The sequence below is a fragment of the Cervus elaphus genome, chromosome 1 (assembly GCF_910594005.1).
Source record: "Cervus elaphus chromosome 1, mCerEla1.1, whole genome shotgun sequence".
NCBI classification, from domain to species: Eukaryota; Metazoa; Chordata; class Mammalia; order Artiodactyla; family Cervidae; genus Cervus; species Cervus elaphus.
In genome coordinates, this window is record NC_057815.1 from 53,896,213 (window position 1) to 53,911,802 (window position 15,590).

The window sequence follows — 15,590 nt, forward strand, 5'->3', positions numbered from 1 at the left end:
AATCAAAGGGGTGAGAGAGGTGGGTCATCCATGCAGATACCACAGGATTGCCCACTTCCCTAGAGATAATTGGACCGCGGTGGACTCCTCTCACCTCCCATGGATGTTCTGAAAAGAATCAAGTTCTCTTGTCTTTTCCTCTGTCTTACTGCCCTGATATTATCTGCTTACTTCTCTGTTTCTTTGTATACTATAGACTCCTTGTGGGTGGGGATCCCAGTCCCTAACAGGCCCACATTCATTCAAGATTTCCTTATTGAGTGCAAACTCCCTACAAACTGCCTGCTGGACAGAACAGGGGGTGGTTGCAGAGGCCGGTATCCTGGACAATCTCACAGGGCCTGCATTTCAGCAAACAGCTACTAAATACTAAATAGTCATGCGGAGACCTGATCTCTGAGCCAACCGTTCACATTTGTTTCCAAATTATGCTCAGTGTAGTCTATCTATTAATAAGATGGAAGGGAAAGAAAAAGGGAAATGTGGAATAAATCCTTCCTTGGTCTAATTAATTATTCCAAATGGTTGAAGTTTTAAAAATCAGGGTACAATAGTCACCTATCCAGACTGTGTGCCTCTAAATTGTGAAAGTCTGAGGTTTCCTTGTTTGCAAACTCTACCCTATCTTGGTGGTGGCAGTGAGTTGGGGGAGGGTTTGACAGATAAGCCCCATCCAGTCCCCAGGGTCATTACTTGAGTCCAGCTCCCCTTACCCTTGCATCCACTCCAGGAGGAAAATTTCCAACCATTGGAACAGACAGAAGGGCCTTTTATGAAGAGAAAGGGCTCTTCTACTGGGCCTGGTGTGGACCCTCCCATCCTCCCCCTCACCTCATAGCAGTAAGGGCCACTGCTGGGCCGTGAGGAAGGGAGCATTCCTGCCAGGAACAGATCTAAGAAGTCTGTTTGGCTCTAAGAGGTTGCATTGCTTTGTTTTGTTTTGGAGGGGTGCAGGATAGGGGTGGGGGGCTGGGGTAGGGTGTTTGCCTTTTAAGTTTTTGCTTATTTCAGTTTATTCACACACTAAGTCACTTCAGTTGTGTTCAACTCTTTATGACCCCCATGGACTGTAGCCAGCTAGTCTCCTTTGTCCACGGGATTCTCCAGGCAAGAAAACTGGAGTGGGCTGCCATGCCCTCCTCCAGGGGATCTTCTTGACTCAGGGATAGAACTCACATCTCTTATGTCTTCTGCATTGGCAGATAGGCTCTTTACCACTGAGTCACCAATTTATTCACAAACTATTTTAAATATAGTTTGTATATTAAATATCCTGTATATTTTAAATATACAGAGAATAATACAACAGACACACCCATATACCCATATGTTGTTCATCAACTATAGTCATTTGTCTTTGGACACTTCTTCAGAACTCCGCGTTGCTACATTCTCTTTCTCAAAGAAAAAAAATGCTACAAATGTGACTGAAGATGTTCCCCACCTCTTCCCCTACCTTCCACCTCAGAGGTAGCCTGTCCATTTCTGTTCAGTTCAGTTCAGTTCAGTTGCTCAGTAGTGTCCGACTCTTTGCGACCCCATGAACCACAGCACGCCAGGCCTCCCTGTCCATCATCAACTCCTGGAGTCCACCCAAACCCATGTCCATTGAGTCGGTGATGCCATCCAACCATCTCATCCTCTGTCGTCCCCTTCTCCTCCTGCCCTCAATCTTTCCCAGCATCAGGGTCTTCTCAAATGAGTCAGCTCTTTGCATCAGGTGGCCAAAGTGTTGGAGTTTCAGCTTCAGCATCAGTCCTTCCAATGAACACCCAGGACTGATCTCCTTTAGGATGGACTGGTTGGATCTCTTTGCAGTCCAAGGGACTCTCAAGAGTCTTCTCCAACACCACAGTTCAAAAGCATCAATTCTTCTGCACTCAGCTTTCTTTATAGTACAACTCTCACATCCATACATGACAACTGGAAAAACCACAGCCTTGCCCATTTCTATTATTTTTCCCTTATTTGTAGCCTTCATAAACAGTAGATAACTGCTTTGAGATTTTAAAATAAGCACAAAAAGCATTCTGGGCATTTCATTTTGAAAATTGCCACATTTGTCTTTCAAAATGTAACCATATTGTTGCCTAGAAATATTGGTCCATGCCTTTAACTGTTGTTGTTTAACAGCTAAGTCCTGCCTGACTCTTTCATGACTCCATGGACTGTAGCCTGCCAGGCTCCTCTGTCCATGGGATTCTCCAGGCAGGAATACTGCAGTGGGTTACCATTTTCTTCTCTGTTGTTTGTAGAAACCTGTTCACCCATCCTTCTGCTAAAGACACTAAATATGGCCGTGAGCAGACTTCTGTGGGGCAGATAGCTACACTTGAAATTGTTGTGTGGGTGCTGACTATGTATGTAATTTCCAGCAGGTGACAACCTCTCTGCTTCTACTTCTTCAACCAGGAAATGAGACCCAAGGAGAGAAAATGTGAGGACTTAGAAACATTTTGAATGATAATTCTGAAGTGCTTCCAACATCTTAAAAGAAAGAAAACAATGTCTCTGATGGATATAGAGCTTAGACCAGGGATATAAGAGAATTTATGGTGTTTTAGCAAGTTCATTACCCTAAAGATGATCAGTTTGGACAGCTCTGCTTGCTCCCTGTGCCCCTGGGCCTGTCTGTTCACAATGAACATCTAGAGGTGACCCTTTCTCAAGTCAGACCCCAAACCCAGAGGGCTCCCCCACTCCTGTCCCTGAGCGTCTCGGAGCCCAGAATATGTGCAGGTCTGGTTGGGGCCCGTCTCTGTGGCCACCTGCCTGCCCTGCCCCTCCACCCCCACCCCCCCCACCTTCCACTCCACACACAACCCCCCACCCCTCTCACCCCCACCCCCTGCACCCCACTAGTTTTCCTGCCTCAGGCTGGTGATAAGATCATATCACCAGGCTGGACCCGGGGAGCACTTACATCTGAGGACTGTAGATTTTCTTACCTTTCTTTTTTCCCTTTTATCTCTTTTTTGCTACTTTCACTTAATAATGGCCCTATTGATACATTCCTACATTTCAGGGTACAAAATTTAGACCTCATATGAGGGGATGCATTGTCCTTCACTTGTCACTTGGGGGCAGCTCAAATTTTTCTTTTTCTTTTTTGAAAAGTTGAGCCTAAAAGTCAAGAACTCTAGAATTCAGGGCAAAAGACATAAGGCAGAAGACAAGCCTTACCTGGAGAAAATTCTAGTTTCTTAAGTCAGCAATGTGGAGGAATGGTAGACCATGATTTGTGTCAAGGCAGTCTGAGCAAGGTTTGGAAAAGACTTTCCAAACACAAAGTATTGCAGAAAGGAGAGAGCTTATTAAGAATAAAGAGCAGAGATAATGTGGGCACCGGAAGCACAGCAGGCCAACACCTCTTGACGGGCCAGGGAGAGTCCACAGGGCACTGTTAGAATAGCAGGCTGGCTCAAGGGAGAGCCGACACTCTTCATGGGCAAGTAGCCAATCTTTATAGCCTCAAGACAAAGAAAATTCCTGCTGGAAGGTTGGCATTAGGTGATTGGATAGGGTGCTATAGGGTGGGTACTGGGGTGGGCATTTTTTGCCTAATGTGGGGCCAGGAAGCTTGTTGGTGATGATCAAGGAGGGCTTTTGGCAATGGTTACAAAGGGTCTCAGTCAGTTCTGGAGATGACCTTGGTTCTGGGCTCCACTGCAGTGGCCTCAGAATAGGACTCCACAGTTTGCTCTATAAATCTGCACCACAACAAGCCTTGTCTTGGCCCCAAAGTGTCTCCATTCTGCTTTAGGTTCTTCATAGTGTATGTGCCTGGAATGGCAAGGTGGGGGAGATTGCATTCCGGGCTCTTTGCACAGGATGAGCCACCCTGAGAAAGCTGACGAATCGCTGAGACAGGGCTTCAGGGCAGGGGATGCTGGGGGTGAACGGGCTTTCCCTGGATTTTTAGCAGGCTTGATCCAAAGGCCCAGAAATTGAAGAGAACATGGCTAGAAGCCACATCTTGGTGATATATAGTGATTTGAAGACGCGTGCAAAGACAATCATGAGAAGGAAAGTTTAGAGTGCCAACTTTACAGTCAGTCACACTCAGAGTCTAGTTCCAGACCAACCTCTCACTTGCTGACTGACTCTGGGCAGAGGGTCTGGCTTCTCTGAGTCCCATCCCTCACTACAGATTTGGGGTGTGCACCATGTCTGATGCCAAGAAGGCCCCCGTATGCTTTCTTTCTGATTGATACTCTGCTGTGGACTCAGCTGGATGAGCATGCCAAAGAGGCCATGGTCCTTGTAGGGAGGGAAAAACTTCTCCCCTACCCTCTTAGAGTCCCCAGCTGGGCCTAAGAATTAAACAGACAAAACACAGAGTAACAGGAGAAAAACATCCACATTTTATTAAAATTTTACATGTAGGGATTTCCCTGGGGGTCCAGTAGTTAGGACTTGGTGTTTCCATCCCTGTCCAGTGAACTAAGACCCCACAGACTGCATGCTCCACTCCAAAAGTATTTTACATGTACCTGGGAGACTTCACAGGAAAATGAAGACCTGAGAAGGTACCTAGAGCAGAAAGCTTATATACCTTTTAGATAAAAAAATGATAGATTTGTGAAGAAGTGACAAGGCCAAGGGCATTGGGTTAGGGACAGTGAATTGTGGGGAAGTGACTGGGAGCGATACGGGGCAAATCTAAGATAAGGGTTATTTTAGTAAGTGTGTCTGTACAGATCCATTTTGGCATTGACTTCCTCTCTGGTGATAAGGATGTTCTCTCCCTGGTACATGGAGGGCATCTCTCTCTCCCGAGAAATTTTATGGCCTATTTTTAGGTAGAAAAGGGCAGGTGCATCTGCTGTTTCTCAAGCACCTTCCATTCAAAATAGTCAATGTGCCAAAGTGGCATATTTTGGGGTGGCATATCCTGAATTGTCTCCTCTAAATACATGTGTTCTAAGTGGTCACCTGCAGAAATTGCTTATCTCATGCTCCCAAGTCCTCTCATAGGTCCTGACCAAGTTTATAGGAGAGGAGTTTGGCAATGAAGGGTGAAGGCTCTGGAGCCAGATTCTTGTGTTCAAATCCCAGTTCAATCAATTACATATGAGCTACATGACCTTAGGAAAGTTTCCTTATTTGTGAGATGGAATAAAAGTAGTAGTACCAACCTCAGAGATTGTTTGAGAATTAAATGAGTTGATACTTATTGCTGGCACATAGCAAGTTCTCAGTAGTGTTATTGCTTATATTGATATATCAATAGTAGCTGATAAAATGACCAGTCCGTCCATTTCTTGGTGACCAAATATGGAATATAACTGAAGCCCCAGTGACACAAAGGTGAGAAAATTGGTTCCTGCCTCCTAGCAGCTCCTGGGCCAGTGACCAGACCTATAGACCATGGCAAGTCAGGGCTTCATGGGGAAGGACATGGGTGGAGGGGAGGGGAGGGTCCTAGAGGAGAAATGAGATGGAGTCGGGCCAGGAAACAAGAGGCTCCGAGTCTTGAAATATGGGATGGAGTTAGTCTGGCTGAGGGGAGAAGGGAAGGCTGTCCAGACAGAAGGGGTAACAGGAAGAAACAGGCGGCAGTTTGGCAAATAAAATACAGGTATTTTCCAAAAATTATGTGAGTGCTCTCTGTTCTGGGCACTAAGGAGAATACTGTGAATAGACCAAGTTCTGTTCTCATTACAATAAACTGAGCTTTATACCCCACTTCCCTGTTTTATTCTTGTTACCGACAAGGTACCCTTACTACTTGTCAACTGAATTCAGAATAACAACAGGAGAGCTGTGAGTTTCCGTTTTCCTTGCGGACTTACTGAGGATGACAGCCCATGAGACAGCCATGAGCTCTCAGAAAGCTCTGTGGAACTGCTCCAAAGAGGTAAGGTGGAGGGGGGAAAAGTCAGCATCCATGATTCTGGCAAAGGGGATAAGTGCAACCAAGCCCACATCTCAATAAAACGTGGCTGCTAGTCATGAGGAACACATATGTTACTTAGTAGTTTTAGTGTTTTTCTAAGAATGGGATGATGCAAGAGTTCAGGTTCATAAATCTCCCTCCTGAAAATATCTTAACTATCTGAACGCCTGTTCTGCCATTTTCCCAGAGCACAGAATGCCTCAGCCGCCATCTCTGCCCTGGACTCCTTTCAGGGTATGCTGAAGGTCAGCAGCTTCAGGGGCTAGCGACTTCATTCTTATAGAACCAGATGGTAAGCAACATTTTTTTTTTTTAATTGTCATACTCCAACCTCCATTTTACATTTGGGCTAACTGGGGAGAGACAAGTCTGATATCTTGGTCAGATCCTTAAAGTTCCTAAGGAGCAGAGCTGGGGTTGATACCACGGAGCCTGACTGCAGAGTCTAGTCTTAAACCACTCTGCCTCCCTCAACGGCCTCAGCAGAGCCTGCTGACGTTCTCAGGACCTAGGACCTATTGCGGGAGCTACAGGTGGGTTTTCTTGGCTGGAGGAGGAGTCAGCCATGGCAGAGAGACTATGACCAGTAGTTTGTGATGGGCCTTGAGTGCCAGCCTTCCAGGTACAGACTAGCCTGGAAAAGGAAAGGTGGCGAGGGTTGGACACAGAAAGAACACCTCATGGAAAGTGTGGCAAGAATCTGGGCCAGAGATGACAATGCCGCCCTGGGAAGCCGCGCGGCAACGGGAAGCAGAGAAGGGGTCAGCTTCCCGCAGGGCCAGGGGCGGTGGCAGAGGAGGCCGGCCTGGGGTGGGAGGTCGCCGGCGCCCGGGCCGGCCAATGGCGGCGGGCTGGGCAGCAGCCCCTCCCTAGGGGCGGGGCGGGCGGGGCGAGCGCTGCGGGCTCGCCGGGGTACCAGCGCTGCCGCATCCCTGCCGAGCTCCTAGCGCCGGCGGTCCGCCCACCAAGCAGCTCTCGCTCCGCAGCCTCCAGGCAGACCCCGGCGAGGCCTGGCAGGTCCAAACCGGAGCGCAGCTCGGTCCAGTTGGGGTGCGTGAAGGGCGGGGAAGGGGGTGGCTCAGCTCGGTCCCTCCGGGGTGGGTGGAGGAGGACGGGGGCGTCGGATTTGGTTCCAGCCCCGGGGGTGGGGGTGTTGACCAGTTCTCTGACCACTCAAGATGGGGGATCGAATAGGGGCGGGAGTAGGGTCGCGGCAGCAGGACGGCGCTCTGATCTGGTGGAGAACGGAACGGGGCTCAAACCCGGGACCCAGGAGGGGTCAGGGAGCGTGCAGGGCGGGGCAGGGCCCTGGGGGGAGATAGGTGTAAGCGTAGGGGCGCCTGGGTTCTGTTGCTCGCAGGAGGGAGCTATCCCGGGGGGCCGTAGCAGAGCGCGGCTTGTGCTCCACTATGGGGGGGGGGGGGTACGGAGAGGATCCGGGCGCGGGGCTGGGGTGGGGGTGGGGGAGGGCTTCCCGGTCTGGGGATGTTGCGTCCTCCGGAGACTCGGTTTCCTCCTTTCTGGGGGTGGGTGCGGGGAAGCGGGGCGCCGGGGGCGGGCCAGGCTGTGAGAGCCGGAGGCGGCGGGGCGGGGCGGGGCGGCGGCGCGGGCGAGCGGGTGGTCGGCGCGCCTCTGACCGCATTCTGGGACGCGCAGGCGGCGGCGGCGGAGATGCGGCGGCTCGGGGGCACCCTGCTCTGCCTGCTGCTGGCGGCGGCGGTCCCCACGGCCCCCGCGCCGGCTCCGACGGTGACCTCGGCCCCGATCGAGCCCGGCCCGGCTCTCAACTACCCGCAGGAGGAGGCCACTCTCAACGAGATGTTCCGCGAGGTTGAGGAGCTGATGGAGGACACGCAGTACAAACTGCGCAGCGCGGTGGAGGAGGTGGGTGCGCCCGAGGGGCCTGCGCTCCGGGAAGCGCGAGGCAGGTGATAGTGGGGGCTGGCGAAGCAGTGCCCCAACGTCTGGCCAGGGTCCTCGGGTCCGCTAAGGGGCTGGGCACAGCCGGCAGCAGATTTCGAGTTATCTGGAGGCAGTGCGGGAGTGATCCCAGATCCCACCTGGTTCCTGCCAAATGCTCTGGATCTGAGGCTGTCCACCCAGAGACACCGGCTGGATCCACCCATGGACAACTGGGGCCACCACCTGCCTGCAGGCTGCCGGCATCACCTGACAATTAATTTCAGGTGTGCAGTTGGCCTCATCCTCTTTTAAGCGGATGCTTGCAAGGCCCCTGACATTCCAGCACTGTGATTTTGCAGAGGAGGCTCCAGGTATCTCAAGTCCTAGCTTGTCTGTTGGGCTTTGAGCTTGTGCCATCTTCCCAAGAGACAATTAGGGTGCCATTCAGTTCAGTCGCTCAGTCATGTCCGACTCTTTGTGACCCCATAGACTGCAGCATGCCAGGCTCCCCTGCCTGTCACCAACTCCTGGAGCTTGCTCAAACTCATGTCCATCGAGTGGGTGATGCTACCCAACCATCTCATCCTCTGTCGTCCCCTTCTCCGTATGGGGGCAGAAAGCCTTGAGCTGTGCTGGTAATCTGTCTGGGCTTCCCCAAATGCCATGTGGGGCAAAGAAGGAACCTGGGAGTCTCCCTCAGTGTCAATGAGTGGTGAGTGAGTGGAGCAGGGGCAAAGTGAAAGGCCACCCCCCACTGTGATTCCAAGGGTGCTTTGGAGTCAATCCTGGGCTCAGGGCCCTCCTCTGCCATTCACATTAGGGTGGCATTGGCCAAATCCCTTAACATCCTTTACCTGAGTTTTCCACTAGAATTAAATCTGTGATATGTGTGGCACCTGGAGTGCAAAAGATGTGCATATATAGCAGCTGTTAGTTATCAGATACCAGACATCTTGGGAAAACTTTGCCTGTTTCTTGCTTCCATTGCCTCCCAGATCCAAACACTGTGGATGGCATCCGCTGTGGTCAGCACACAAGCATTGCCAGGGTTGCCTGGAGAGAAGGTGCAAGTGGTCCAGCTCTCCCAGCCGGGTGGCCATGCTGCCTGGGGTGGGTGGGCGTGGCCCCTTTGGGCCTGACTCTGGCTGCAGCCTGCCTTTGGAGAGAAGCCAGCCATCCCAGGGAAGGAGTCAGTGAGAAATCAGATGTCTAGGCTGGTAGGTTAGGTGCCTCCATGTTTCTGCTTCTCCACACTGCATTTGGGCAAAGCCTCCAAAGCTGGCTCTGATCTACTAGGTGAGATGGCTTTCTCCTCCCACACCTGCTTAGTCTGGGGATCATTCCCCTTCCTTCCCACAACAGTCGACCTGTTGGACCCTGGACCCTGGTGAAGGAGATGCTGGGTTGGAAGGTGGTTGCTTGGGTAGCTGTACCTGAACATCCACTGGACAGGCCAGATTCCAAATGTGGACTTTGTTTCCTGTGAAAGCAAGAGAATCCTGACACGGAACAATGAAAGGGGCAGGGATGTCAGACAGGCCCCAGTGAATTTTAACTCTGCACCTTCACTGATTAAACTGAACACATCATCCTTGGTTCCAGAGCAGGTCATCCGCTTCCCTTCGCTGGGTTCTAGGACTTTCCCTCCTGCCCACGGCTTCCCATTGAGACTCATCAGGTCACCTCCCCATTTTTATTCAAGTGTGAACTTGACCACACAGCATGGTCCTCTGCTGGTAGCTCCTGGTGAGGGGGCCGAGGGAGCAGCAGGGCCCGTTCAGTCTCTTCATTGATCAGAGCAGTTCGGGGCCCAGCAGTCCAGGGTACTGGTGCTCACTCCATGGGAGTTGGCCACTTTGCCTTTGCTTGGGCCCCAGCCTTCCTGCTCCAGATGTGGCTCTGCCTGAGTTCTGCGGTCTGCTACCCAGGGAGACATTGGCTGCCACGCCCCCCCGACTCAGTGGGAGTCAACCTTTCTTATCTCATCCCAGCTCTGCCACGTACGAGTGATGGGATCCAGGCTCCAAAGTGGAGGAAGTGTCCACCTCTGGGGTAACGGGGAAAGTTAAATGAAAGGATGTAAGTAAAGCATGCGATCTGGTTGTCAAAAATGGGGTTAAGTAGGGACTTCTCTGGTGGTCTAGTGGTTAGGACTCAGCACTTTCACTGCTGTGACCCTGGGTTCAATCCCTGATTGGGGAACTAAGATCCCACAAGGCACGCAGTGGCCAAAAAATAAAATGGGGTTAAGTAAAATTGGTGCAATATAAGTTGCCCCCTCTTGTCGCTGTTGTAAGGACTATGAGAAATTGTTGATTCTCAATAAATAATGGCTCTCACTGGCACTAATGGAAAAGAACTTGCTTGCCAGTGGAGGAAACATGAGACCCATGTTCGATCCCTAGGTCAGGAAGATCCTCTGGAGAAGGGTATGGCAACCCACTCTGGTATTCTTGCCTGGAGTATCCCATGGACAGAGGAGCCTGGTGTGGGCTATAGCACATAGGGTGGCAGAGTTGGACACGACTGAAGTGACTTAACACACAGACAAACATACTCATTATCATCTATTAATAGCACTAGTATGGATGATAACAAAGGAACCACCAGTGTCTGATATATAATAGAATCACAATGCATTATGGCTGTTAGTATTAATTTTTTAAAAGAGATTGCCAGAAAGCCCCTTAAATCTCATAAACACAAGATAATTGCTATTTACTTACTGTCCCAGTGAAGAACAGAAAAGGACCTGCGGCCAGATGCATTAATTGTTTACATAGTTGCATCATGAATCCGCTTTCAAGTAACTTCCTGACATTTAAAATATTCCAGCTGACTCAAGCTGCTGATTTCTCTTAAGGGAAAAAAGTTAACTCTGGTTATAGGGTCATTAATGAGAGGAAGCAAATCTTCAAATGGTTCAGTCTGGGCTGTTTGTTACTGATAAACATATTTTGAGGATAAAGCCACTCCCCACCCCTCCATTACCACATCTATAATTGGCATATTTTACAATAGAATGTTCTTATCAACTCATTATTCCTAGGAAGAATGCCAACTGAATTTCTCTCTCCAGTTTTTCTTACTCTGTTCCTTTAACAAACACAGAGTTAACAAATTGTGAGTGCCATGTTAAATAGTATTCACATTCCTCCTCTATGAAACAAGTCCTGTTGCTTCAGGCTTAAGTTTCTCTTGCTAGCAGCCGTAATAGTTGTGGTTGAAATTTCCATTGTAAGCTGTACTTTTAGTTTGTGGTGCCATGAAAGAGCTTTAGCTCATTCTGTTGGAATAACCACTGGTTGAGGGGGAAATGGCTTTATATAAAGACTATCTGCTCAGCCCAGAGCAAATTCTAAATTTGGTACCTTGTCAATTATATGTAAGCCAGACTGAAGGAGTCTGATTCCTATAGGAATTGTAAAAGCACTAATGTTCTGTTCTCCTTCTGGATTTAGTCCCTCTAGCATCCCCAGACTCCTATTCTTTCCCAGCTGTTCCTTTTCTATCACTAAACAGCCCAGGATCTCTCCCTTAAAACAAATTTAAAAAGGCTTTTTCTTTGTCTTGAGTCTCCTCTCTTAACCTCATCCGTTTCTCCTCTATTTTATTAGCAAACCCTTCCAACATATGTTATCTACTTCTGCCTTTTCCACCCCTACCCAGACATCCCCTGGCAAACTAGCTTCTTCTAAAACTGCTTTATTATACCTTTGCACAATGGCAGATACTGGACCAAGTTCTCAGATTTCATGAGCTTTAATTCTTACATCTGTCCAATAAAGTAGAATCATCACCATTTTACAAACAGGAAGGCTGAGGTTTAGAGATACTGGGTTGACCAAAAAGATCATTTGGGTCTTTCTGTAAGGTGTTACATATTAGCCACCCCAGCATTTGTTATCTTGCCGAAGATCACGTGGCTGCTTTGTGGCCGAGCTGGGACTTAACCCCATGTTCCCTGACTCCAGAACCTGGGTACTTTCTAGTTTGCTGCCTTCGGATGCTGCTGGGGGCAACTTCTTGCCAAATCTAGTGGTGAGCTCTCAGAAAGGCTTCTGAGTTCTTCTAGATTTATTTGGAGGCCCCTCCAAATAGAAGGCCCCTCCACAGATATAACTTCTGACTCTCAGCCTGCTTCTAGCTAGTTCTCTGACTCCATTCTTTTCCTTCTCTCGATTCTGTATTATGTCCCAGTTAGTCTTCAGAGCTTGCTGCTGCTCCCCATTGCTTGGTGCAGAGGTTCTTACCTGGGGGTGAATACAGGGGAGGGAATATCTCAGAATCATCTGGAAAACTCATTGTTTTGTGGGGTGCCCACTCCAGAAATTTTAATTTGGCAGCTCTAGATATGTAGATATTTTTTAAAGCATTGAGCATGACTCTGAGGTACCCTTCTGGTTGAGAACTAGGCTAACATCATCTGCTTTAGAACTATACCCGGGATCCATCTGTCAATCTGTCCTACTTCGTCATCATTTTATCCATTTGGGGTCCAGCATGGACCCCTTGCCCTAGCCTATGACACTCCTTTCTCATCCAGGCTGCCACCATTTTGCCTCCTCCATGCTCTTCTCAATCCAGCTCATATCTGTCCTTTGAGACCAGCCTAATCATGGCTTCCCTCCCCCTAGAAGCCTTTTTCCTCTCTTCTTTGAACCTGACTGACTTCTAGAGACTTTCATAATCATCCTCAAACTAGCTTGTGTGAAGATGCCCTGTGTCCCCAGTAAAAGCACAAGCAGAATCTTATACTGGGAAAAACACATAATTTGGGGTCAGACCGACCTGAGTTCTAATCTAAGTTTTGCCACTTACTAAGAATGTGATGACCTTAGACATTCCTCCACTTTCGTCAACCTCATTTTCTTCATCTGCAAATGAGGCGAATAATACTTCCTCATAGAGTTGCTGTGACTACACGAGGAGATATGGAAGGGACTGAGCAATGGCTCAGACATAGCTGTTGCCCAGGCATGGAGGCAGTGATCAGGTTTCAGACATGTCAGGAGTTGTCTCATGGTTGAACACAGTGCACAGTGGCTGCTGACCAAGTCCTTGTTTGGTTTTCTGGGCCTTTATGCTGACTAGATGTTCTTCACGCTTCTAGTTCTAGTGCAGTGTCTCTGTGTTCCACTGAGACATGGGAATTCTTCCCCCATGTATACCCAGCTCAGCAAACCTGGTTGGAAAAGATTGGAAAAGATGGACCTCTTATAGTATATAAGGGAATAGAGAACAGTGATTTCTTTTTTTTAAATAGTAAAATCCTTTTTGAGGATTAATTTAAAGGAATAAAAATAGCCGAGAGTCAAGGCTGCACTGTTGGAAAATTGCCAACCACCAGTTAGAGCTTCTCTTTGTGTCTCTCATTTTAAATTCCTCGAGAGAGTGTCTGGTTGGCTCAGCTAGTCCATGATGTGGCTTCTGTTTGAGTCCAATCAGCTGTGACTGGTCCAGTTGTCACCAGCCCACTCATCAAGTCTGGGTCTGGAAGTGGGTACAGATTCAATCTGGCTGACGTGTCTGGTAGAGATGCCATGGAGGCTCATGATTGGAGGACAGTGGCCTCAGAAACCTGACATTAGCAAAGAACACTTGTGTAAGAAGGGCCAGAAGAAGGGTGTACCATGGAATGGGTCATCTGAACCTCTACAGGGGTCTCTCTCATACTCAGAAGGTGGATGGGGAAGGACTCATAACTGTGACCCTACCAGTCATGGGGAAGGGGCTGTCCTAGGTTGGTCTCCACCCCCACTCAGTCCTGCAACAAGGATTTGGGAGCAAATAATTTATTTGCTGGGCTTCCCCAGTGGCTCAGTGGTAAAGAATCCACCTGCAGTACTGGAGCCACAGGAGACATGGGTTTGATCCCTGGGTCAGGAAGATCCTCTGAAGGCAGGCATGGCAACCCACTCCAGTATTCTTGCTTGGAGACTCCCCATGAACAGAAGAGCCTGACAGACTACAGTTTGTAGGGTTGCAAAGAGTCACACACAACTGAAGCGAATTAGTGTGCATGTAATTTATTTGTGATGTGATCCCAGAAACACTAGGAGGAAGTAGGGGAGTGAGATGGAAAAGGAAGAAGGCAGTAAAGGCTGTGCTGATGAGCAGGTGACTTCTAGGGACAACTAGGGTTCCATCTCTCTGAGGTTCTTGGAGAGAGAGAAACTGTCCCCCTGGGTGGAGAGGGCACTGGGGAACTCACCCTCACAGGCTGTTCTTCTCAAATTGAGAGTTGTCCCTGGGGTGTTCACTACCTAACACTTGGTGCCTGTGCCAGACGGAACACACTTCTGTAGTCAGAGAATGCTCTCAGAGAAAGAGTTGGTTGCTGGAATGTAAGGGAATTGCATGTGAGTGACCTCCTGATTAGGACATGGGGAGATGGGAGCGGCGCCAAGAGCATCTCTCAGGAGTCAAGATTGCTCAATGGGGGCATTCTCAAATCCCAGTGCTGCCCTTCCCTGGGAATCTTGGGAAGTTACCTAGTCGTCCTGAGCCTCAGTTGCCCCACTTGTGAAATGGGGACATTAACACCCACCCCATAGGGAGACTGTGAGATGTAAGACGATAGTATATGAAAACATTTAGAACAATGTCTTGTTCTGCTCAGTTCTCAGTGGTACTTATCAGCAGCACCATTGTTATTGCAGAAGAGGAAAAGAGAAGTAGTTCTTTTTTCTAATGGACTCTGATATGTATCAGGAGAAAGCAATATTGCTCATTAAATTCATTGATTTAATTAGATGGAAGCCGAAGAGGCTGCTGCTAAAACATCATCGGAAGTGAACCTAGCACACTTACCTCCCAGCTACCACAACGAGACCAACACAGAAACCAAGGTGGGAAATAATACCATCCATGTCCACCGAGAAATTCACAAGGTAAGTTGTGGCCAGCACTTCCTCCTTTTTTCAGTGCCCAGTCCCATCAGCGGATTAAGCTGTGACCTGTGTCCTCTTTCAAAGAGTCTGGTGTGCAGATGTTTACATATCTGATACACAAGTCAAAAATACACAATAAAGATGGTAAAATACAGGTTAAAAGCCAGAGGGAGTGAGGGAGATTATTTAAAGGGGAAAGATATGTATCAAAAACATAAATTGCTTTTGCATTGGAGCAATAAATTTAACTCTAGTCTTCCTGCCAGTCCAATTGCAAAGGAATGTTCAGGGATTTTTATTACTTGAATAAAGGAAGCAAATAAGTGTTTAGAGAAAGACTCTCCCAGTATTGAATTTGAGGAATTTATCTCACAGGTTTTTATCTGTGATTCAGTAGGGAGTTGAAATAGAGTTCATGTTGCGCTGAATAGATCTTCACCATCTCCTTAGGAGGAGCTCAGATGTGATATACTCAAGTCTTCAGAATGGAAAACCTCTATTGCCACAAGATGAAACATTCATCTGTTTGCTGGCTATCCATTCAAAATTTTACAGTGGCCTGTTTTCCAACCTACCATACGTCTAAGTGTCTCTTGGTCCAAAATCTTGCATGAGGAATGAGCAGGTTTGTTCTCAATCTGACCTGAGGAAGAAAACATTGCAAAGGAAGGTGGCCTTCGCTTGCCCCCAGCAAGAGATGTCTCCAGGGTGACTTTGGTAGGACTTTGAGATCAAATCATGTGGCCTGTTTCCTCTTAAAGAGAGTCTGGTGTGCAGATGTTGGGTCATTGTTAGAGGCCGTAAAGTTGACCTCTGATCTCATCTCAAGGCCTATGCACAAGGCCATGAAGATTCTCACAAAAGAGCCTTGCTTTTGTTCAAGTGTCCAGGTAATG

The 15,590-nt window shown here is 48.5% G+C and overlaps 1 protein-coding gene across 1 annotated transcript in view; it reads left to right on the forward strand.

The window, feature by feature from the left end:
* Positions 1-6,783: 6,783 nt before the first annotated feature.
* Positions 6,784-15,590, forward strand: part of DKK3 (dickkopf WNT signaling pathway inhibitor 3) — a 50,740-nt gene continuing 41,933 nt past the window's right edge. Inside the window, exons 1-3 of the mRNA XM_043902925.1 lie at positions 6,784-6,949; positions 7,556-7,783; positions 14,557-14,694. Coding sequence (XP_043758860.1) covers positions 7,571-7,783; positions 14,557-14,694 — 351 coding nt within the window. The 5' untranslated portion in view covers positions 6,784-6,949; positions 7,556-7,570. The remainder of the gene's footprint in view (positions 6,950-7,555; positions 7,784-14,556; positions 14,695-15,590) is intronic.